The sequence below is a fragment of the Drosophila navojoa genome, chromosome 4, assembly GCF_054131105.1.
Source record: "Drosophila navojoa isolate 15081-1374.11 chromosome 4, UAZ_NAV_1.0, whole genome shotgun sequence".
Lineage (NCBI taxonomy): Eukaryota > Metazoa > Arthropoda > Insecta > Diptera > Drosophilidae > Drosophila > Drosophila navojoa.
The window spans coordinates 19,621,734-19,645,204 of record NC_142892.1 but is presented as its reverse complement, the minus strand read 5'-3'; the positions used below and the strand labels follow the sequence as shown (position 1 = coordinate 19,645,204).

Here is a 23,471-nt window from a genome sequence, read left to right as displayed (position 1 = left end):
CTGCAAATCAAATTAGTTTCGTAAAGGATGTCTTTTCAATCTTGCCGCACTTCGCCTGCTAAGCGCTTTGCCAAGTTCTCTAATGCCAACAAGATTCTTTAGGAAATCTGGCAGCCGAGTGCGGCACAAAGTGGCTCAACTATGGCATACCCTGCATAAATTCTGTTGAATCTATCCAATGTCATATTATATAAATCAAATTTAAATATATTAGCTAGCTAATTGTGTTTAGTACCGTAATGTTAATCTATTCAAGTTTATTTAAAAAATCCGCCATCAAACGTATCCCTCGCTCTTTGAACCCTATTAGTTGGCCTTTGCGCTTGGTTTAGTACTAAATTGAGTTATGGCGTTGGCCGTGGCTTACCGTCCCGACCGCAGCACCCACTTGCCATTTTCCTTTTCCCACTTGCCACTGCCCTAGGCTGATGTAACCCCGATGTTAGTTAATTTGGGCTTGTCACGATAGCATCAACCCACGCCCAGCTTGGGGCGGATATTTCTTTGACTTTGTCGCAGTTCCTATATTAATTAAATGGCTTTCAGTGTGGCCGCGTCAAAATAATTATTATTCCCCTCAGCCCAGCACAGCCTTCGCTGTTTAGCTAAGAGCCAAGTAGATACCGAAACATAATTATGGCCAAGTTTCACTTGTTCACTTTGATTTTGTATGTCACATTTCAAGTCCTGCTAGCAAGTCAGTTTGCAATATTTTTAATTTAGTTGGAGTTTTTAGTTAGTTGTTTTACAATCTTTTTTTTATTGACTGTGATGAAATTTGAATAAAATTAAATGTGTATATAATATATATGAACTTTGCTAGGGTCTGATGACATCAGCGATAGAAATTAATTCTTAAGAGTAGGAGAACATTTTTGTAATATTTCATCTTAAACAAATTTCTAAGAAATGAAAAATCAATTCATACCTCAGCGTATAAATCACCGTTTGCAAGCTCTGCGAATGTCAATAAAAAAAAATATAATGTACATTAAAAAAAAATTATATAAAAATAAAATTAAAATTCTTCAAGTACTTAACATTGCGAGGTGTTATTTAATTATGTATTAACGTGGTCAATATCGTAAAAAACGGATTTCACAATTTTGGAATACCAATGAAAATTGACTGCAAGCATATTTGATAAAAAGGCTTTGGGTTGTCTAGTATGGGACACTTAATAAATATGTTCAATGTGGGTATTTTGAATATTAAATGTTGACCTTTCCTTTATAGATATTTAGTTTAAAACAAAAATTATTCTGCTAGAAATAAAAGATGAGCATAAGGCGGGAAAATTTAAATTAAGGAAATAATGTTATTGAGAAAATACAACTTAAACGAAACGAAATATTTTTATAACGAAAAAATGGGTGAGAAAATTTGCTAGAAAAATTATATTATAAATTAAACAATTTCTCCTATTATATATTTTATAAAGAAAACAAAAAAATAAAAAATAAGAAATAGAACAGACTATTAATTAAAATAAAATTAATAATATCTCTTGTCTTAATCTCAACCATTTTTTTGCCTCACTCTCTTCGTGCCTAAATTGTTGACTCAATTTTCATTTTAATTCCATTAGCATGATGAAGGGAATTTCAAGATGTGCCAAATGGGCGACATATGAAAATACACACACACACACATATATATACACATGAGCATGTGATGCTAATGAGGCTATTATATAAATTGCTTAAATTGCTTATAAAGCAAAATATGATGCCAAAAGAAGATGTTGCGCATACGCCGCGTATACGCTGTCGAATCATGGGGATAGTAGCAGTAAAACAAAGACATGTGTGTATGTGTGTGACTGAGTGAGGCATTTAAATGAAGCACATAATTTTGGGAAAAGAGAAACAATAAATTTGGCGACATAATGAAAGAAATGTTGGAAGGATTTGCTGTAAATGTGAACCCTGTGCAAGATTGATTGTAGAGAGTTTGAAGTTCTTTCGTTGCTTGTCAAACGGCTTTAACCATCTCATTCATCTAATAATATTTGTGATATCCAACAGCTAAATTTGGTCCTAATGTTGTATTTATACTAAAAATACTAAAAATGAAAAACCTGTTGACAGCCTGCGCCAAAATATTGACTGAAGCGTAAGGATTGGGTAAACGATTTATGAATGAACAAGCGGTCGAGCGTCTGGGTTGCGGCGGGGGCCTTGTTTATTGATTGGAATTCTGTGTGCTTTAAATAGGCGTCAAAGTGAAAACCAAAATTATCTGCTCCTTTTATTTCTGTCAAAGTCGCTGATGCTTGTGACACCTTGTCGAGTGTTTCATTAAAACCGACGAAACTTCGGGAAGGCAACAAGTTTCAACAAATTAATTTAAAGCAACGATGAGTGAACGGGACTGATACCCGAAAGTTAATTGAGCTCTTTGTGAGTGCCAATCAATAAGTTACAAATTTAAAAGAAGCTATTTCAATTTAAAGAGACAAGGATATTATATTATTATTCAATTATTATTATTATTTTTAAGAATAAAAAATTAAATAGCTGTTTAGTTCCGTATTTCTAATAGTTTATTAATCAATAATTTTTTATTCATTTATTAATTTTAAATTATTTTTTGGCGTTTCTTGAAGGAATAAAACTTACAGAATACTGAAAATTTACTTAAAAGGGGATCGAGCCTAAAATGGATCTTGATCGCTTCCAATTTCAACTAATGCAATGAATGATTTGAATGAATTGTAGGTTCGTTTATAGCTGTACTTGATTATGGTAGGATATTATAATGTAAATAAATTAAGTAGTCGTTGCTGAAAATATATTTTATGACATTTGTCAATTATATTTCATATTGAAATTGAATACAACTTACCGAATCTTACTAGGAACAAAATCCAAAACAAATGAACGTACGATCCAGTTTCTTTCACAATAACGTACCCATTCCGAGAGTTATGAGAAATCACTTCTGCAACCAGATGAATTCCGAAATATTGCAAATCACCTTTCATTTAAATATGAAGAGACTATGTAAAAGAGTTCTGATGTTATTATATGGCTTTAACATTACCTCTACTTCCATGCTCGTGAGGATCTGAAAATGGAGAAACTTCAATTGGAAAGTGCTAAATACAATTTACAATCTAAGGTTATACATACGTGCATATAAAGCAGCCATATAATACTTCCGTTTATAAAGCAATAAATGTCATGCCTGCAGCAAAAGCAAACCGCAAAAGCATTGGACCTTAAATATCTTTTACTTCTGATTACAAATCACAGTTTAATTTAATAAATTGAATAAGCCAATCTGCTGACATTTGAAAGTACACGCTTGGGTAGTAGGACCACGTCTTTATTCAATTATGGGACAATACAAAAAAATAAAACATAGAAATATTTAAGCGGTTGCAATACTTTTTTAAAGGTCTTATTAAAAGTAAATCTTACAAAGTTCAGACATGTTTCAAATAAATAAATTATTCTTAGATCACGTTAAAGGATTATTTATTTTACTATCACCAAGGCAAGCTCGGTTAAATTTTCTTTTGATTAAATTTTGGTAGATACAATTCTGGAACCATCTTTGTAAATTTCTCTTCCTTTTTCTTTACACTTCTTGCCTTCTCTGCTTACAGTAAGATATTACGATATAAATAAAATAGATTGTTAGCCCTGAAATAATATATGAAAGCATTTACCATTATACTTGAAACGAGAAAGCGACTTACCTATTCGAACAACGCAAAGCGGCCAATACAGATGAATGAATAGCCCAGCAGAGTTAACAATAATATTTGTGCGAATTAACACTGTTACAATGGTTATAATGATAAAATAGATAATATAGACCCCATTAATGCACACAAATGTTATGATAAAAGGCGTCCTGGGCTGCAAATAGATTGCAAGTTGAGTTTAACAACTTGTTCCTTGACTTCTTACTCCCAACTTACACACACTTCGTAAAGGATCAACAAGATCGCGGAGAGCACAACTAAAATTTCGGGCACCAAATGAAGTAACATAGAAGTATGATCATCTTTCGTTGAGTAAAGGGAGTAGAGAGTTTAGGTTTCAAGATATTCTCAATTATTATTACCTGCACTTCCTTTTGTATAGCCCGGATCTGAAAGTAGTAGAAATTTGTATGAAAAACAAAAACAGATAGATAGAGCAAATGGATGCAACTGTCAAATTACACTTCATGTTATAATAAACTAAAATGAATTTGGAGATTACGACGCTAAAGAGTACTGTGAACACCACAATAACAAAACATCCCATCCGTAATGATAAGCAACAACAAAACCGCTTGGCATCAAACATCCTTTAGGGAAAAGTGTGATTTATTTTCCGAATTAAATTTGAAAGTAGATGCTTAGGTAGTTATGCGCCATATTTAAAACTAGAATGATATATTGAAAAAGAAGAAAATGTGGTTAACTCACAGATCCTGACTGCAAGTCCTTTAAATGCCGATTTTATGTAGGGTTCTGTAAGAGTTAAAGACCTTGAAGTGACTGTCGAAAACTGCGAGTCGAGTTCTTTGGGAGAGCTTGCCCGGCACTTCCCCCACCTTAACGTTTTGGTGCGCCAACTTCATCAAAGTTCCAGCAACCTCTTGTACCTTGTATTCAGAACTTCTGTACATTTTGCTGGCTTCACTGTTTCTCTTCTTATTGCTGGAATTAGAGGCATCTGGTCTGGGGGCGCATTTAATTGGGATCTGGCAAATGAAAGCCAGCCAGTTGTACAAAAAGCAAAGATTTATTTGATTCGCTTGGAATTTGGAATTATTAAAAATGGACACATCTAGCTAAGACTATAATATTAAATAACAATTTTTATAGATGTTTGACTTCTCTGACATTTTATATATCATCTCCATATCCATCGTTTTGCTTATAGAAGGAGATGACGACATATAAAAAATATACTGTAGTTCCTGGAAAAACTCTGGAATCACTTATAAATTATATTTGGAATGAGAAAATTTCACTTACCGAATCGAAACAGACAAAAGGGCCAAAAGATGTGAACGTAATCGCCGGCCCTGTTTATAATTATATTTATACCGATTGCTGTGGTTATAATGAACATCAATATGAAGTAGACGATGTGGGGACCAACGAGGCCGACGTAAATGAAGACTAAAAACTTCTTGCGCTTAAATAGTACAAATTAAATCTCGGAATTGCAGTATCGCAGTTAGTTCATTGCCTTGATACTTACAAACAACCCATAAAGGACTAAGGAGCAGGACGCCAAAAATAGGATTACTTCAGGTACCACCAAGCATATGAATGAATCGTAATCGCCTGTTTTTGGAAAACAATGTATATTTAACAAGTTTGAAATAGCCGTTAGTAAAATGATTTTCACCTTTAGTTCCTTTTTTGTCGCCACTATCTGAAAGAAAAGTAAGAGGTCGTATTAAAGCGATCAACGATTGTAATATTATAGTAGAGCATTACATTGGTCGGTGTGAAATATCAAAACAAATTGAATACTCAAGACACTATAGACGAACGTAACAAATGCAATCAAATAGCATCCTATGAGTAATGACCAGCAACCGCAGCAACGAGTGGCATTGAACATCCTGTGCTATTGTAATGCCGGCTTGTCATTTCTGGACTAAACATTTCAATTTGAAAGTAAATGCTTGGGGCCAGAATAAAATTGAAAGTAGCTAGATAACATATAAACATATTATATTATTTTCTGCGTATATCGAGCACATTCCATCAGAGTGTCAACGTGTCTATAACTAATTATTTTGCCATCCGTCCTGTGGAGCGTAATTCAATTGTAGACTTGATTTTCATTTTAATTCCATTAGCATAATGATGGGAACTCAAAGATGAAAATGAGAAACAAAGACAGCCACGCACACACACACGCACACCTAATGCTAATGAGGCTATTATATAAATAGCTTAAATTGCAAATAATGCAAAAGTCAAACTCGATGAAGATGTTGCGCATACGCCCCGCATACGCGTACAATTTGTGAAGCCATTAGCATCAATTTCTTTAAATTGTGTATCAGCAGTTGAGCGCTGCGTTTATGAGAGTATCGGGTGTAGAAAGTATGCAAAGGATATGGGAGAAGTAGAGAAACCTATAGAGAAAATATATATGAATGATATTGATAAACAAATGATATACTTTGGTATAAAATTTAGTGGAAAATGGAGAGGAATTGTTGATGAAACTTCACAGTCGTGATCTATCTATAATATAATAGAGAGATATACTTATGCGAGTCTAAGTATTACATATACCGAAATGATAAATGATATATATGAAATCCATAAATAATTTTACTCTATTTGCGTTCGCATACGGATTGATGCACATCACAGTTTAAACTATGGTATATAACGTGATGTACATGAACGAGCCCTAAAAGTAAAATTGCAAATCAAGTATTAAAACCAGATTTAAAGTTTGCTGATTTTTGATTAATACTCACGCAAACTTCGAACATGGGAATGGAAATAAGAAGTTCTGCTACTAATAGAAAGATTTTGCGCCGCTAAAAATATAAAAATGAAAAATAGTAAAAAAAAAAAATATATAAATAAATGTCCAATTGTAGATTTTATATCATTATATCATGATATAGAGTGATCCACAGAGCACAAAGAACAAAGTGCATAGGCTATTTAATTTTAGTTGACTCTAGTTTCGTCAATATCTTTAAATAAAATAAAATAAAATAAAATAAAATAAAATAAAATACGTATTTTCAGACAGAAGCAACACAATCTAGAATGTCACATTCTAGAGCCTAGATAGCTTAAGAAAACAAAATGAATTAAATAAATACAAATCGAATATTAACAGAAGATATTTCGCTTATGTCTCGCATATGCAACGCAAACAGAGAACAAAAGATCTGTAAATATTTATAAACTTAATTTCCGGCTTTGAAGCCAACTGCAGCTGTAAGCTAATGGACTCTTGACAGTGTATTGGCCATATATCCTTCAGTCGTCAACGAACGGGGTTGCAGCAGCAGCAGCAGCAGCAGCAGCGATGTTTGCTTATCTATGATTATTGGATGGTATTGCTTCTATAGCGCGCGCTCTATACACAACTCACACCTAACGTATTTATGGCATCTTAATTGAATTTCAATTTTCAATTTCGCCTTTTAATTGAATTCAATGAAAAAGTGTCGATGAAACGGTATTCAGCGCTTTGTGTGCAGTTCCCCACCCACATTGTCGCCAGCCCCGCCCCCTTCGTTTACACACAGCTTGGTTGATGCCTCTCTGCTGTTGTTGCTGTTATTGCTGTTGCTGTTTATTCAGCTGTTGCTGTTGCTGTTGCTTCTGGGAGCGTCATCAGGGAGCCTCGTCTGCCAGCTCGCAGTTGCTGGCGCCAACAACGCGACAAAACACAGCCCCGATCCCCGCACCATTTCAAATCACCCTTCTGCCCCATCAACACAACACGACAGCCCACTTCCCAGCCTCGTTTACAGCACCAGTACCAGACCCAGCCCTAGCCCAAGCCCATTTCAGCTGACGAATCCATTCGGCCTTCAATTGGCTTGGTTTGATTGCGCCAACACATATTTTTCCACAGGGTTTGCCTTGTGATTGACTAAAAACTTGTAAATTGATTGGGCAGTAAATGTGATAAACAAACCATTTGGCCAGTATAATGCGTCAGAAATTGAACTCTATGGAATAATTGTCAGGGCCATTAAACCTGGGGTATCACATGGTGAATTAATAACTGAAATGTATACCCAGAGGAGAGTACAGTATTATTTTTTACACAATATTTGAATAGCGCACAGCGAGCATTTAATTCGTGACTATATATAGATCTGTGATTTTGCATATACATATGTACGTGTGTATGTGTGTGTGTGTGTGTGACTGGCTCATTATGCCGTACCGTGCGCCAGTGGCAGTCTTTCTAGCCGTTGTTTGTGCCACCCTGGAACCCGCGTTTGCATTCATAATGCACGGCCGTGTACTTCTGGCTCGGCACATGTGAGATTTATGCCACTCAGCCAGCAGTGGAAATATCAGACAATACGAACGGATTTGTATGCCGGGGTTAACGCTGTATCATCACACACAACCGCACATCTATAAACATGAGCGGGTATTAGGCGCCATTGCCGCAAGATAAAACGAGAGCGCACAGAGCGAGAGACAAAATACGAGATATATATATGCAAATTGCTGTCACAGTGGAAATGCCTCAGCCATTGTTGGGATTTCCTCTTCTTCTATCTCTTCTCTTTTTATATTACTAATATATGCATATTACTTGCAATTTGATGATGCTATGATTCGCCCGCACTTAAATGCGAACAAGGCGTGCGCCTTTTGATCGTGTCTCTGCTCCGCCCTGCTCCGCCCTGCTCTGCCCTGCCCTGGACAGCTTACAAAAGTATTGTCATAAAATACATAAATCGCATTTGTATGGCAAATCGTTTGCTGGTTGGCTCAGTTGCTTGTGGCAAATTCAATTTGCATGACACTGATTTTGCTTCGTCTTGTTCGTCTTCTTCGTATGCGTCTATAAAATTTACATTTGCGACAAGTTGAGCATCGTTTGGCCCGTGGGCCAAGCTCAGTTTCTCTATTGATTTCAATGGAAAGTAAATAAACTGCATCACTTCGCTCTCTCTATCTCTCTCTCAGCTTTTTGATGGCCACTTTGCAGGTTGTGAGAGCTTTAAGCCCGAAAGTGTCTGCCTGAAGGCAGTGACTAATAAAAAGCAATACTAAGTAAGAGCCAAGTGCATTTAAATAAATGGACCTCGAACGTAATGGCATGAGTGCAAGTCGAGTGAGCAGCTCGTCTATAAATAATATATAGCTAAAAACCTCTCTAGTTTTAGCTTGAAGTTGATGAGATTTAAGACCACATTCGCCCTCTGTAATGCATAAATGTGTGAATAAAAAAGTGAATTTCTGCAGATCGAAAAAAAAAGTAACCGAAGGAGACCCATTTAAAAAGGAAATAATATTCTATGAAGGCATTTTTATGTGTTCACATCAATCTAATAAAAAAGACACAATAATAGAGCTGTAAAGCTTCAGCAAGGGCTTTGCGAAAAGCAATACGAAATTCAGTCACAAATGGCTGTTTGACTCACTCTGAATAGAAAGGTATCAAACATGAAATGACAAACCGAAATGGAATTGGGAAAAAGCGCTTGGCGTGCGCTTGGCTCCTGGCTCCTGGCTTTTGTCTTAGATGGCCATTATTTAGCTGCACACGTAGAGAGAAAGCCCATTGACTGGTCCTGGAAAGCATTGCAAAATAGTCGCACATTGTGCAAGAGAAACAAGCGAAATACGTGCGGTATGTGTCGGCATTTTAGCGCTGCCTGTGTTGCACAGTGGTACTGGCTAAGCAGAAAAACAAAAAATTATATATCAATAATTAGAATAATAATAGAAACATTGACTTTCTCAAATCTAAAATGCATAAACTCAAGAATTTTTTATTAATAAAATTGTAGGCCAAATTACTTTTTAAATACATTTTTAGCCACTGTGCTTCGCTGGCCAAATTGTCTGTTTGGCTTTGACACTGGCTGTGACAAAAGTGTTCAACTTCACCTTGATTAATGCGATGCCATGACATTTTCTTTTACAATTGCTCCCGCTCCCTTTCGGGGGGAAATTTGTTTTAGCCTGGCACGTTTGTGTCGCCAATTTGTGAGAGAAGTCCAGGAGAGACGCCAGCTAACAGCTTTCAGCCAGCACTCGCATTATTCATTCCATTTGGGCCAAGCTGTTGATTACTCCAGCACAGCTGCTGGCCAAAGCCGTTGATTTATTTTGTGGCCAACAGTCGAATCCACGGCGAGTGAGTCTGCCCTCAATTGAATCTGTGCAAGTTTTGGAATTGCGGTAAGATCAGGGCGTGACCCGCATAAAAACACAGAGCTAATTGAAAAGACAAGCCTGACATATTCGCTAAAGAGCCCGCCCGGTAGTGAAACCCATTTTGCAGTCGAATGAATTCCATTTGATTAAGTGTTGTAAATCGATTGGAGTCGGTAATCGAGCTGAATGTTTGTCATACAAATGGCTGGCGATTAGACTGTGCTGCTGCTATTGGCATACGGCATGCGGCACACGGTGCTGCGTAGAGCACCACGTAATTTACAATCTTGCAGCATGTGGCAGCAGGTGGTGTTCCGGTGCACAATGTGGCCGACTTCATGTGCACTTGCAGCCGTCCTTGAGAGTTTCGCTTGTATTTTGTTGCATTTTATGTTTGGCGCGCCACATGGCGTATGCGCAACGTTGGTGGGTAGAGGAAAAAGCGTTGCATACCTTGGGGTGCACGTCGAAACAAACTTGGATGAATTTAATATTATTGCAGTATACAGAACAGTTCAATTTACGATAAAACAGGCCACACCAACAGCTTGTGTGATAGTAAAATGCGTTACATCATTGGGAGCTATATGAATATTCGGAAAATTTGGCGTGTGGTGATCACGCGTTGGCATAAGGGGCACTTGCATGTGGTGCGTAATGCGGCCTTGATGCAACTGCTGCAGAATACATGGCCGCACACAGTGGAGGCGGGCTTCCGTTGGCGAACGCATTTCAGACACACCGGACACTTGTATGGATCCGCCTGCGGCACCATTGCCACATCCGAGTCCGCTCCTTTTGCGTCCAGCTGCTCCGGAACTGGGCATAAGGATGGGCTCGACATGAGTTCAAATGGCAGCAAAGCAGGCAGCTCATCGCCCTCTGCATCCACTTGCGTCCCACCAAGCATTGTCTCTGGCGGCAGGTCGTAAGAGATCTCCGCCAGAGTGCTTGCTCGGCGTCGTTGTTGTGCTGGCCCCGAGGCAACTGGGATTGCCCGCGGAGCACCAGCCAAACGAAAGTCCATGCATGGCGCAGCACCTCGTATGGGCGGAGGCGAGCGCACAGCGGCGGTTAATGCCGAGCCACTTAAATTGAATTCACGGCCGCTGTGATGATCCGATATATCCGGAAGCTTATCTGGGTTTGAAGATAATGGAAAAAGATTATTTGAAGAAATTAATTAAGCTAAACTGCCAAGAAATTTGGAATGAAATCAAAAGATCTATAATCTCTTTGGTAGAACAAGTCCTTGGATTCAATCAATCCCTGTTACCATATTCCAGATGTGCTCATTTCCTTGTTAAACCACAAAGAAAAAGAATTTTTCATATACTCACTGTTTTCTGTAGGCAATCGCGCGTGTAGCATTTTTTCACATTCGAATTGTACTTGAATGGAAAAAGAAAATATTAATTTTAGTAATATTTATTAAAGCAAATTCTTACTGCGCGATAGCTGTGCATCAATGCGCCTGTAGTCGATCATACTGGAAGTCCTGTTCTTGTCTGCATCGTTTCTGTGGCCAGAGTTCACTCCAAGGTTATTGGCATTGTAGCTCTTGTATAACAGGTTATAGAAATGATCGTCCAACCAACACTTCTCAGCAGCTGAGCTGCCCGAGGTGACCTGCAAATGGAAGTCATGGATTATTAATTCGCTAAGATGTGCCAAGTGGATGGTGGCTTACACGGGATCGGCGCGTTGGTTGCGACACTAGATTATTTCTATGGGAATCTCCGTTAAATCTAAACATGATGTTTACCAGAATTTAAGAGAGCGCTATATAATAAATATTATAATTGCTCGTATTCTAGTCTAACCGAAGTGAGTAAATTGCTCTTTGACATTATTAGCACAGCTCGCTCGATGGCAACAATGTGTGAAGAGGAAGAATTTTCATTTGAAATCAGTTTGATCTAAGCACTGTAAGAGGATTGCCAGCTTAACCCTTCACACTGTCAATCCATATGCAGCGCATGGGGATTTAGTCGACAGTTTTTGGGAGGGGGACGGGGCACTGAACGACTTGACATATGTGTCTGCACGTATTTAATCACATGAAACCCAGTGAAAAGCCGTTGCGGCTTTTCATTCACGTGGCTGTCGCATAACATCTATGCCAAAAAGCTTCGCAGTCAACATCGTCCTGTATCCTGACAAAGTCTTCAACTGTTTCGCTTTATATGCTTCACTTTTTATGACCTACAGCACAAGAATGCCGTAGACATATGAGGGCATATGTCATCCTTTCACACACATAGATACACACCCACACCCCCTCACACACACCCCCTCACACACACACGAGCGATACAGTGTGTGAAAGTGTGTGAGTTTAGCCAACGCTTTCAAAAGAATTTCTGTTTGATTGCTGAGAATAAACAACTGAAGGCAGCCGCAGTGCTCGGCATCGTTTAGTTGCGAGGGCCGCTCCTTGAGTAATGCGCACACTTATTTATATGAATAAATGAGAGTGACAAACTTCTTTTGTCGAAAACAAGCTGTATTAGGCGGAAAGTATGTGTACATGCCTTTGTTGATATATTTATATTTAGATATGTGCCTTGGACATCCATTGAGTACACAAATATGTCATCAATATACATATATTATTCCGCTTGTATGGCATCTTAGCGGTCGATCCACCCACGTCGATAAGTGACTGTGATGATTTGCGCTCCATTTTGCCTGCAGCATCTGCTGAATTTTACGCACATTCCGATCTGGAGTGAGATTCTTATCCTTAATGTGCGTTTCGAGCTTGCGGTTTCCTTTTTATGTCCTGCTGGAGTTAAAGCATGTATCTATAGCTATTTTTTGGATTTTTTTTGTCATATATCATTACATTAATAAAAATGTATTTAAAATCATTTTTTCTGTCCTCTTTATTGAGTTGAAAGCAGACAAAAACTTTAGCTTTGGCTGCTCCAGGCGGGCTAAGCAGCTTGGAAATATATTTGTAACAATTGAAAGTCCTTGTACAGTGCAATTGGCTGATTCGATGGGGAATCCTTGTATCCTTGTGCGCTGGCCGAATATCTGTGCTTCGATTGATTTTCTTATATTTAAGAAGTCTAGGAGAAAACTTAATTTTCCTTTCAATGGATAATTTTACTGCTTTTCGGACAAGTAATTTGAGCAATTCGCTTCCCATTCAGTTAATTAATCAAGCTGGCTGTCAACAACAGAGGCCAGCAACCAGACGCACTTGACCCTCCAAGTGTGTTTCGGCCATTCACAAAACTTTCCCAATATACATGTTATGTTTATAAGCGAATTCGTATCGATTTGTCTGTTGGTTTACATGGGCTTCAAAATAACCGTATATTTTTATTTGCATGTATATGTGTTGGAACAAAAATCAATGTTGACCTCGTCCGCGTAGTCGAAAATTCAAGCAATATAAACAATAAACACCTGGCGCAGGTATGGCCGCCTAAAAATAAACAACTCACACACTTTGACGCCGACACTGTCCAACAATGTTTGTGCCATAAATAATCAAAGCATTTAAAGGCTGACAATTAGCAGGCCACATGGTTGCTCTACGTATCGATTAACATAGACGGAACAGAATACAAGAACTACAATGTGTGAGATTTGACGTGTTTTGGCTATTGAAAGTGTGTTTTGGCCACATTGTAATTTGTTTTGACAGAAGTGACGTGCGTAAGATATATGATATCTGCTTAGTAGATAATTTATAAATGGACTTAACATCACCCTAATAGCATTTCTATACACTCAACCCATTGTAAATGGTAAATCAGGGCATAGTCGTTTTATTACAATCTATAAAACATACAGAAGGGGAAGAGGACAACCCCATAAATTATATTGGCTTATAGTTAGTTGATTAAGTCTGAAAGTCAGTTCAGTATGTATGCGCGCTTTGATATTCGAGCATGCATGCAGAAGAAGAAGACACTGCTGCCTATGCCATCTAATAATTATGAACGTATATAAGCTGTTTGGAATCTGTATGTATATCCGTCTTTCTGTCCGTCACCCATCTTATCTCTATGTCTGTCTGCCGAACAACACCAAAGTATGAAGAACAACTATAGAAGACCAGTCAAGTTGTCTACAGCATTCATTCGGTATTTATACATGCTTGCAGTAGCAGAGAGTGTTCCCATTGGTCTCTTAAAGCTCGATTGCAACGATCCCTACCTGACGTCGGGTTCAACATTTGAGCGCGACATCGGCTTCGAGTGAAAGGCGCCCTATATAAAGGGCAGCAGTTGCAGCATTTCTTCAGTCGCCTAGACCTGGTGGGGGTCATTCGTGTAGTGCCATAAAGTGAAGTGAAGTGAAGTGTGTGATCGTTCAGCTCATCATTAAAGACTTGAAGGAAATACTTGCAGGAATTACTTAGTGAAAATATTTAATATACAAATTTAGTTAATCTATTAACGGGTTTATTTAGTGGAAATATTGAGTGAAGTATGTATTGGAAATACTAAGTGGAAATACTTAGAGGAAATACTTAGAGGAAATACTTAGAGGCAACGCTTAATGAAAACACTTAGAAGAAATACTTACAAGAAATACTAAGAAGAAATACTAAGAAAAAACACTTAGAAGAAACACTTAGTGAAAATACTGTGTTTCATACATAGAAAAAATTCTTCAAGGAAATACTTAGAAATATTATAAAAAAAGAAAATTTAAAGAAAAAACTGAGAAGAAAGTCATATCGGAAACACTAAGAAGAAATTCTTAGTGGAAATACTTATAGAAACTATTTTGTTTAAATACTTAGTAAGTTCTCAGCATTCATAAAGGTTATTGGTATAGAATTAAAAGCGATTGACAGTTTGACTAATATACCTTTCATCGTATATGTCAATCAATATCCAATTATCGGCTGATTATTATCGATTTATTGCTTGCACTAACCTTGATATTGGTCAAATGTCTATTGTACTATATATATAGCTTATTTGTATAATTAATAGCTGTGGCACTCGTGTCAAATTCATGTTACTTTTGTAATTTTCGTTAATGTCACAATCGAAATGCTTGGCTGCTTTTAGCTGCGCCGTACTTGGAGTCGCAGTTAAAACGAATTACCCATTTAACACGCAACACTAATGGCTCAAGCACTTGACTTTTCTGTATTTTGCAGCTGAGGACATCCACCTGAACGATTTATATACACGCTACCGGCAGAGGCTGCGCAAGTCGCTCTTCAGATCGGGCCTGTTCACGTCGCTGGTAGCATGTGTGGTGTCCATAGCGCTTGGCGTCTATTACGAGCAGGTGAGAGCATTAGCCGAAGCACTAACACTTAGTCGGATAAAATAACAACTGTGTATTACGGTGTACAGCACCTGCTGCAGACACTGCTGCTGGCCTTGGCAGCCGTAATCTCCGGCTCAATACTGACGGCTCTGCAGTTTCCGGCGGTGCTTAGCTCCCCGGCGGCCGCACTGGCCTTTGCCATTGTCACCACCTTCTCGCTGGGCACCATTGCGGCCATCACGGGCGGCGAGCTGGCCCCGCTGCCCATGTATGCCCTGTTTCTGGTAAGTGGTTGGCGTTGCAATTGTGGACTGCATACGTATCTAATGCGCCGCTTATGAATTGCATCGCTTTGCATTGCAGGGCATCCACACGATGCTGCCCATTTCCTGGCCGGTCTCTGTGGTGTTGGCCTTATTTATGACAGCCATACACATCGTTTACAGAGTCGGCACCAGCCCGGACTACGCGTGCAATTTGCCCATGGTAAGTTTTTTGTTTGCATTCGCCCATCGCTGTGGCAACAGTTTTGCCATAAACTGGGATTACGCTTTTCCCGTAAAAGTTGAGCGCAAATGGACGGAAAAGTATTGGGTTTATTATAGTTTACAAAGTTCATGGAGTACCAAGCTTGTAAGGGTTTATGCAATTTTTCATATTGGTGTTTAATGCAGGCTAAAATTGGAAATTTTAAATGAACAAAAGCTTAAGGTGGGCTGAGAGAGCACTAGGATAAAAAATTATTACAATAGAGTACTACATATATTTCCCGTACTTCTCTTTCTCGGTGCATTAGGATAAATTATTTATTAAAATATAACTAAAATATAAAGTTTTATATAACAATATATTCTGATATAGATAATGGATAAATCAGTAAATCACTCCACTTTCTCTGTACTACTTTTAATTAAATTTGCCGATTCTCTATTTTCCATAAATATATTTTAAAATTAAATATTGACATCTGTCGCAAAAGTAATATCTGATAATTATATTTACATAAACTTTACTCATTAACAGAGTCAACTTTTAATTGTTATTTGCTTAATTAAAATTTGCCAATTTGTATTTCAAACCATTGCAAATGGCAGAAAAAAATGGAAATTGAACAACTTTTAAAGTTGTCGCTTTAATTACTTGTTTAGTTTTTCTCGTGGTTCATTTTCCGCACAACGATTTCACCCAGTCACCCCATTCCCCCCCTCTCCAGTCGTCGTTCCGTGACTCGCTCACTCACTTACTCCATGCCCATCGCAGGGTATTGTGGCAGAGTTAATTAGCTGGGACACAATTGTATGTTGGGAATTCCGATTAGGGGTCTGTGGTGAGGCTCTCGTCCTGCCAATGGACTCTATTATTCAACAGTTCTTGGCGTGACCCCGTTTAACTCTCATTGCTCACTCGTTTCTCTCTCTCTCTCTCGCACCCGGGCACTCGTAGCTCTTTGGCGAGATTGTTATGCTGGCTAGCGCATCCGTTTCCGGTCTTTATTATCGCATCATGTCGGATGCCGCCCACAATCGCACCGTGGATGGAACACGCACTGGCATCGAGCAACGCGTCAAGCTCGAGTGCGAGCGCGAGCAGCAGGAGCAGCTGCTTCTGAGCGTGATACCCGCCTACATAGCCGCCGAGGTGAGCAAATAATGGCAAGTGCTCTGATTTGCTATTGTCGCTATAATGTGTGTGTGCGTGTGTGTTTCTGTATGCAGGTCAAGCGGAGCATCATGCTAAAGATGGCGGATGCTTGCCAGCGTGCTGGAGGCCAGGCATCAACATCAGCCACACGTTTCCACGAGCTCCACGTGCAGCGGCACACAAATGTCACCATACTTTTTGCAGACATTGTGAACTTTACGCCGCTCTCATCCTCCCTGACGGCCAGTGACTTGGTCAAGACCTTGAACGATCTCTTCGGACGCTTCGATCAAATAGCTCAGGTGAGTAGCAACAGCAGCTGCTGGCGATGGCGATGGCGATGGCATTAATCATCTGACTTATCCACATAGGAGAATCAATGCTTGCGCATTAAAATTCTGGGCGATTGCTATTATTGCGTGTCCGGGCTGCCCATCTCACGGCCGCAGCATGCTACAAATTGTGTCAACATGGGCCTGCAAATGATCGATGCCATCAGGTGAGTTGCCCTTTAAACAGTCAACATTGGACGCGCGTTACGCATACGACATGTTAGCCCTCGGTCGACCCTTTTGACTTGCTGTTTGGTGTTTGGTTTTTCCCTGCATGAACGGGCGTGCCTATGTACGTGTGTGTGTGTGTGTGTGTGTGTGTGGGAGGGTGTGTGCTTTAGTTGCCGCCAGCTCTTATGCAAACGTTTGTTTTTGCTTTCAGCACTTTGATAGTTTCTGTGGGCCATCGGGTTACAGGTGGATAAGCACACACACACACACACACACATAGACACGCATCAATGACACGAGCGCAAACACTAGCATGCACGGATAGCTACACATGCAACAATAAATTGTGCACACTTTTTATTTAATACATCAAGTATTAAGTCGATTTACGTTAAGCTTGAACTTGTGCCTAAATAGATGTCACGATATTGTTTTTATCGCCCAGCCCTGGCTGTCAGCTTATTGCGCGGCCATGTCAGCCTTAAATGCCAGTAGATGGACATGTATCCAGTTTTTATGTCGCCTATTAAAATCGTATTATGCAATAAAAGACGCCAACAAAACAAAGCGAATAGGTCAAAGAACAAAAAAACGGCACATAAAATACATACAAAGCAGAATATTTTATACAATATCGACACAAAAGCCAATTTTATTACATGCGTAAGTGGCCCAGTAGCAAGTACGTACGGACATTGTCCAAAGTGCTGCCCGACACTCGGGCACATGGCTGAGGTATTGCCTGAGCATGTGAGTGCACATAAATCATTTTTTGTATATATTAAAAAATACATTTTTTTTTTTTATATATTTGTTGTATATTGAATAAATTATTTCTCTGCTGTTTACCCTTAAGTATTTCAGGGTATTTAAATGCCGGCATTTAAGCTGTTATATTTTCGCATTTTTCATTCATTTCTTTATTCGCCAACGCGCATTCCTATTGTGTTTATTATTTTGTTCTGGCTTGGCCGCTTTCTAACATCTCATTTCATTTCACTTTAAGTATTTCTTTTGTTCTTCGCCGGAAGGCATTTGGCTTTTCAATCTCTCATGCCCTCTCACTCTCTCTCTCTCTCTCTCACTCTCTCACTCTCTCACTCTCTGTTCAAGTTACTTTTTCGCTTTGTTTCTACCATGCAGATGCAGCCCATTAAGCAGTGCGGGCTTTTTTTTTTCAATTTGCTTCTTATGAAAATGCCAAAATGCTTGCAACTCATGTGTGCATGTGTGTGTGTGTGTGCGCTACAAGTTTAATTGCGAGACGCAACAGACCTCTGTTGTTTTCTGTTATTTGGCCAACACTTTAAAGCGCATTCCCTGCAGAGGGTACGGTATTTCTTTGCGCACAAAAGTAGGCAATATTTTTTCATTTACCTGAGCACAAACACTTGCTAGGCGCGCCCGCATTCCCGGCACAGTTGTGTGAACTCTTATCTCATTTTTTTGATGAGGCCAGCATGTTGAAATAATAGCCTGTATATGCCCACATATTCATTTATTTTGAGTACGCACTGCTGGAACTTTAAGGAATACGAAGTAATCGCACTCCTGCATAATTAAATTTAATTCCCGAAACTTTACAAATTCATAAAGGGGAGGGCCAGCCTTGAAGCAGAACTTTGGCATTAAGAAAACCTGAGGCTTTGCTTGGGCAAGGCCAGTGGAGGTTGTTGTCTGAGTGTGCACATAAGTGCTTCAATCGTTGAGCAAACCAGATGACCCAAAGTAAAACAAAAGGAATGAAAACAAATCAACTTAAAGGACTCCCATGTGATTTGTGTTCCAAGACGATTTACTTCTGTTGCGTCTCATTTGGCGCGGCGAACACATCACACTGCACTACAAAAAATACTATTTGCTGTTAATAACCGGGCGGAGGACTTGTTAACCAGCCCGTGGCGCTGTGTACACGTGTGTGCTTCGGTGAGTGGTCGGTCGGTCGGCCACATGTCATATATCAGGGCTCACAAAGGCTGGCCTGTTGTTGTCCTCTTGTTTTATGGTGCATAGAATCGTGCTCGTTACGCAACTGTAGAACTAGTTAGTATATAAGTATGTAAATATCTCTGTACTGGACGGACGACTTTCGTTGTTTGTCCCTCGTTTGCTTTACTCTCGTTCCGGCAGACACGTGCGTGAGGCGACCGGCATAAATGTTGACATGCGAATTGGCATACACACGGGCAACGTGCTCTGCGGCGTCCTTGGCCTCCGCAAGTGGCAATTTGATGTTTGGAGCGATGATGTTACCCTGGCCAACCACATGGAAAGCGGCGGCGTTGCGGGGTAAGTTTGTCATTTCTGTTTTCTCTCTTTTAATTCCAAGCACAAAGCCAGCTAACCAGCGGAAAACAAACGCCAGGTGAAAGCAGCTTGGGCAAGGTGCTGGCCTACACGTCATAATACCATTTCAAATGTGTCTTCATGGGCATTGCAATTAAACACGCCCTTAGCCTCGGGCCATTACCTTCAGCTGCAGCACGAGCTCGAGCTGGCCCGCAGCTATACGTAATTGGAGTTGTGTCTGACCTAAGAATAGAATAAACGCTCAGGCAACCGACCAGCACCGGTCATTATATAGCGATTTATCCAATTGGTGTCTGAGTTTAATCTACAATTAAATTTGCTCTTTCTAAGTACGGCCAATTGTGGCAGTGCCCAGGGGTTATCAAAAGGTTAATCAGCAGTTCTCGATTATGATTATGGCAAATTTATGAATTTCTATTCACTGAGTCACTGAATCGACTTGAAATTGCACTCTATGATTTTTATTTATTCTTCTGCCCACACTCAATTCGGTTGACATCCACTCAGATATTGCGTTGGCTTGCAATTATTTGAAATTGAATTGAAATGTTGTTCAATGAGCCGAAAAAAAGTTAGGAGCTCATTTTGCGTGTTACGCACGAATTCTTTGAGGAGTGCGCCACAAAGGCATAAATAAAATAAAATTACAATTGAAAGCACGGAAATGGATGCCAAGTGGAGTGCGAGAGGGAGAGAGAGAGAGAGACCACACGAAAGGTTCTTTAATTTATATACATAATATATACCACATATACATATATATATTGAATATATTCAATGAATCCACATATATAATTCACAGTCGCGTGCACATTACAAAGCAAACTCTGGACTTTCTGGGCGACAAATTCGAGGTGGAGCAGGGCGAGGGTGGCAGCCGAGATGCATATCTAGCGGATCATAAGATTGAAACGTATCTGATTGTGCCGCCCAAGGTATGTCTCTTGCTTCATCTGTCGTAATGAGTTGCCAAGATAACCATCATCTCGACAGCCTGCCTATATGCACAGTGTGCCGCGGGTGGTGGAGTGCATTGAGCACACGGAGCCAGCTGAGGAGCATGCCGTCAGAGAAGACATCGATGTCACTGAGAAGCTTCTGCCTGCTGAAACACGATCTCCAGTTAGTGCAGCTGCTCCTGCTGCTGCTGCTGCTGCTGCTGCTGTGGCCGACGCACAGCCTGACAGGCTCTCACCCATATCTACGAACAGCCAAGATGGGGTACTGCATGCGCCACTCACCTCTGCCGCATCCATGTCCATCAAGGAGCTGTCCGAAGAGGAAGATGATGGCAATGCCACGGAGCCGCTCGTTGGCAAGTGCAGCGAGCCAGAAATCAACAATGAGGGAACACCAATGGTGGCACATCGCGGCAGCGGCGACTCCGCGGCCTCCGAGTCCGCGCCCAAGTCGGCGGCATTGTCCTTGCCCGCCGAGGATCTGCTTAGCATGAGTGGCAGCGAGAGTGGCATCTCCAACAGCGGCACCCAGCCAGCAGCAACGGCCAATGCGGCCAACCTTACGCCCACATCAACAGCAGCAGCAGCAGCAGCCACAGCAACAGCAGCAGCAGCTGCCGCAGGAGGCGCCAATAGTTTGACTGTGGCCGAGGCACCTGAGCGCTCCCGACGCAAACTCTCTGTGCAGGGTAAGTTGGAGCAGTTGAAAGTTGGCGGAAGCTCTGTTACAATTGCTTGTAAACTATTTATAAATGATAAATGTACAGCTATGTTCACAAAAATAGCAGCGCACTTGAGCTTGGACAAACTCAAAGAACCATAAATGCTCCAATCTTTTATAAATTCATAAATTATATTTATTTATATTTGTAGCTATCAATTCAATGTCTTGCTTTCCATATAAAAAAAAATACATTTATTTTATTTATAGATCAATTTAAAGCGCCAATAACTCAATAAAGCTTATTGAATTTGTTTTCTCTTTTTGGTTCATTCAGGACTGATGTCCTTCGCTGACAGACGCCGCTCCTCTGGCGCCTTTATCGAGGGTCGCAAATTATCCATACACAGCGGCGAAAGTTTTCGCAGTCATGCAGGTGAGTTGCCACAGACGGAGTGAGGATTGCAACGGGCATTGGGTGCGGCGGGGGCGTGAAAGCGGCTTGAGGCACGGGCAGACCATAAAGCGCAACAGTTGAAAATCACTTTTGCAAATGAGCTCCAGTTCATGCATAATTTTATCGTCAGTGTCCCAACTTTTGCATCATAAGCTTAATGTGCTTGCGTTTGTTGTTGTTTGTTGTTGTTTGTTGTTGGTTGGCCTTTGTGCAAAGTTGGCCATGACCAAGCGCGCAAGCAGCGCACTGGCCCAGGTGCTGCCAGGTGTGCACGGAGCCGACCACAGCACCTGGCCAACGCTGGCAATTAAGCTTCCTTTGACAGCCAGCTGAGCTATGTGCTCGTTGCCACTGCTGCAGCTACAGCTGCGGCCCATTGTACGTTTTATGGCTTTTTATATGGCTGCCCCACGTGCCGCCGGCTGCCAAATGCTTAATTTGATGGCATTTTTAATGCGAGCTCGGACCTGAATAAAACTGATTAAATATTGTGTGGGAAGTTGACAAACGAATTAACACGTAGCTTAAAAGTCAAGGATTAAGGATAATAACACGATAAATGTGATGCCCAAGCATTGCCAGAAATCTCAGCATGAATTAATTGCTAATGGATAGCAGAAACCAAAGAAAATATCAATATCTTGATGATGCCAATATGTAGTGTAAAGTCTAGTAAATCAGATATATATTTATAAATTTCTTGCTTATAAATTGTCCAATCACATTTCCCCTGTCCAATCGGATTTTACTGGGTTTTCTATTCAGCTCAGATTATCTGCGCTTTTGTTTATCGCATGTAAATTTATTTATAATTTCCAGGGAAAACTCTTCAAGCCCTACATAAATCTATTAAATGAAAAATCAAAATTGAATTGTATATATGTGTGTGTGTGTGTTTTTTTTTTTTAACAGGCCATGTCACACGCAATCGTCCCTCTTCAAAGATGACCAAATATGTGGAGTGCTGGGGCGCGGATCGACCCTTTGCCAACATTGCCGAATCCAAGCTGGTGAAAAACATTGGACTGGCGGTGAGTGGGTGTGGGTGGGCTGGCTGGTCCGGTCTGGTGGACCATAGTTTTGCCAACTGCCTGGGGTCAAGCAGCAACAGCCGGGAATGACATTAAAATTAAATTGAATTAAACTCAATTTGCTTTGCGGACTTGGTCGTTTGGTCAAATTGAATAAACAGCAAGCAACAGGCTTGATTTCGTAGCCATTGGGCGCACCGGCTGCTGCTGCTGCTTTCTGTGGAGGGCATCACTTCCAACGGCGCCTGTGGGCATCAAGCTGACAAACCTCTATTATCCCTTGCAGAGCATTGCCATGATTGAATCAAATTTGCTGCCGCCCGAGCGTAAATGTTTCAATTTCAACTTCTTGGGACCCCCCACAGAGCTAAAGCCATTCAGCATGTGGTACCGGAACACGCCTCGGGAGGCCATGTACCGAGAGCAGCCGGATACGCACTTCCGCTTCGATCTGATATGCGCCTTCGTCCTCTTCCTCTCGCTGGCCGTGGTCCAGCTGATTGTTATTGAACTGTAGGTGAGATCCACTACCAAGAACGATTTACTTAACTCAGATTTGAATGCCCCCCATGACAGGAACCTGGCGATGCTGGGCTCGTTGCTGGCCAGCTTCATATCGCTTGCTCTGTTTCTCTATCTGAGCAATATGTCCGTGCCGGATGTGCATGCCTCGAGCACGGAGCGCAATGGTCCCGGCCAGGTGGTGGCCAGCAGTCGCTATCTGCGCATGGCCATGTTCATCATTGTCAACATACTCATCTCGTCCTGTGCCGTATTCAGTGTGGTAAGCGGAATATTTATTTAGCTGT

The 23,471-nt window shown here is 40.5% G+C and overlaps 3 protein-coding genes and 2 long non-coding RNA genes across 8 annotated transcripts in view; 2 read left to right on the top strand and 3 right to left on the bottom strand.

Annotated features, from left to right (window-relative positions):
- Ac76E (adenylate cyclase type 2 Ac76E) overlaps positions 1-23,471 on the top strand; it is a 38,043-nt gene that overhangs the window by 11,564 nt on the left and 3,008 nt on the right. For all 4 annotated transcript variants that reach the window (XM_018101784.3, XM_018101783.3, XM_018101785.3 and 1 more), the window contains 13 exons: positions 14,985-15,118; positions 15,187-15,384; positions 15,464-15,586; positions 16,544-16,738; positions 16,816-17,043; positions 17,113-17,240; positions 19,375-19,533; positions 20,357-20,489; positions 20,548-21,202; positions 21,512-21,610; positions 22,544-22,662; positions 22,949-23,175; positions 23,239-23,446. In XM_018101784.3, coding sequence (XP_017957273.1) covers positions 14,985-15,118; positions 15,187-15,384; positions 15,464-15,586; positions 16,544-16,738; positions 16,816-17,043; positions 17,113-17,240; positions 19,375-19,533; positions 20,357-20,489; positions 20,548-21,202; positions 21,512-21,610; positions 22,544-22,662; positions 22,949-23,175; positions 23,239-23,446 — 2,606 coding nt within the window. The remainder of the gene's footprint in view (positions 1-14,984; positions 15,119-15,186; positions 15,385-15,463; positions 15,587-16,543; positions 16,739-16,815; positions 17,044-17,112; positions 17,241-19,374; positions 19,534-20,356; positions 20,490-20,547; positions 21,203-21,511; positions 21,611-22,543; positions 22,663-22,948; positions 23,176-23,238; positions 23,447-23,471) is intronic.
- Positions 3,405-4,070, bottom strand: LOC108651872 (uncharacterized). The gene is made up of 3 exons (XR_001925578.2): positions 3,932-4,070; positions 3,707-3,869; positions 3,405-3,650 (listed from the first exon to the last, which is right to left on the bottom strand). It is a non-coding gene; the product is annotated as an uncharacterized LOC108651872 (long non-coding RNA).
- Positions 4,046-5,144, top strand: LOC149091482 (uncharacterized). The gene is made up of 2 exons (XR_016196792.1): positions 4,046-4,360; positions 4,887-5,144. It is a non-coding gene; the product is annotated as an uncharacterized LOC149091482 (long non-coding RNA).
- LOC108651871 (uncharacterized) lies at positions 4,750-5,667 on the bottom strand. Its single transcript, XM_089260117.1, is given in 4 exon segments — positions 4,750-4,923; positions 4,982-5,296; positions 5,361-5,387; positions 5,453-5,667. Coding segments are annotated over 4 exon segments (543 nt in total). The 5' UTR covers positions 5,580-5,667; the 3' UTR covers positions 4,750-4,849.
- On the bottom strand, positions 10,305-11,713 carry LOC108651869 (uncharacterized). The gene is made up of 4 exons (XM_018101794.3): positions 11,541-11,713; positions 11,299-11,479; positions 11,191-11,241; positions 10,305-10,990 (listed from the first exon to the last, which is right to left on the bottom strand). The coding sequence occupies exons 1-4, from the start codon at positions 11,604-11,606 to the stop codon at positions 10,434-10,436; spliced, it is 855 nt and encodes a 284-aa protein (XP_017957283.1). The 5' UTR covers positions 11,607-11,713; the 3' UTR covers positions 10,305-10,433.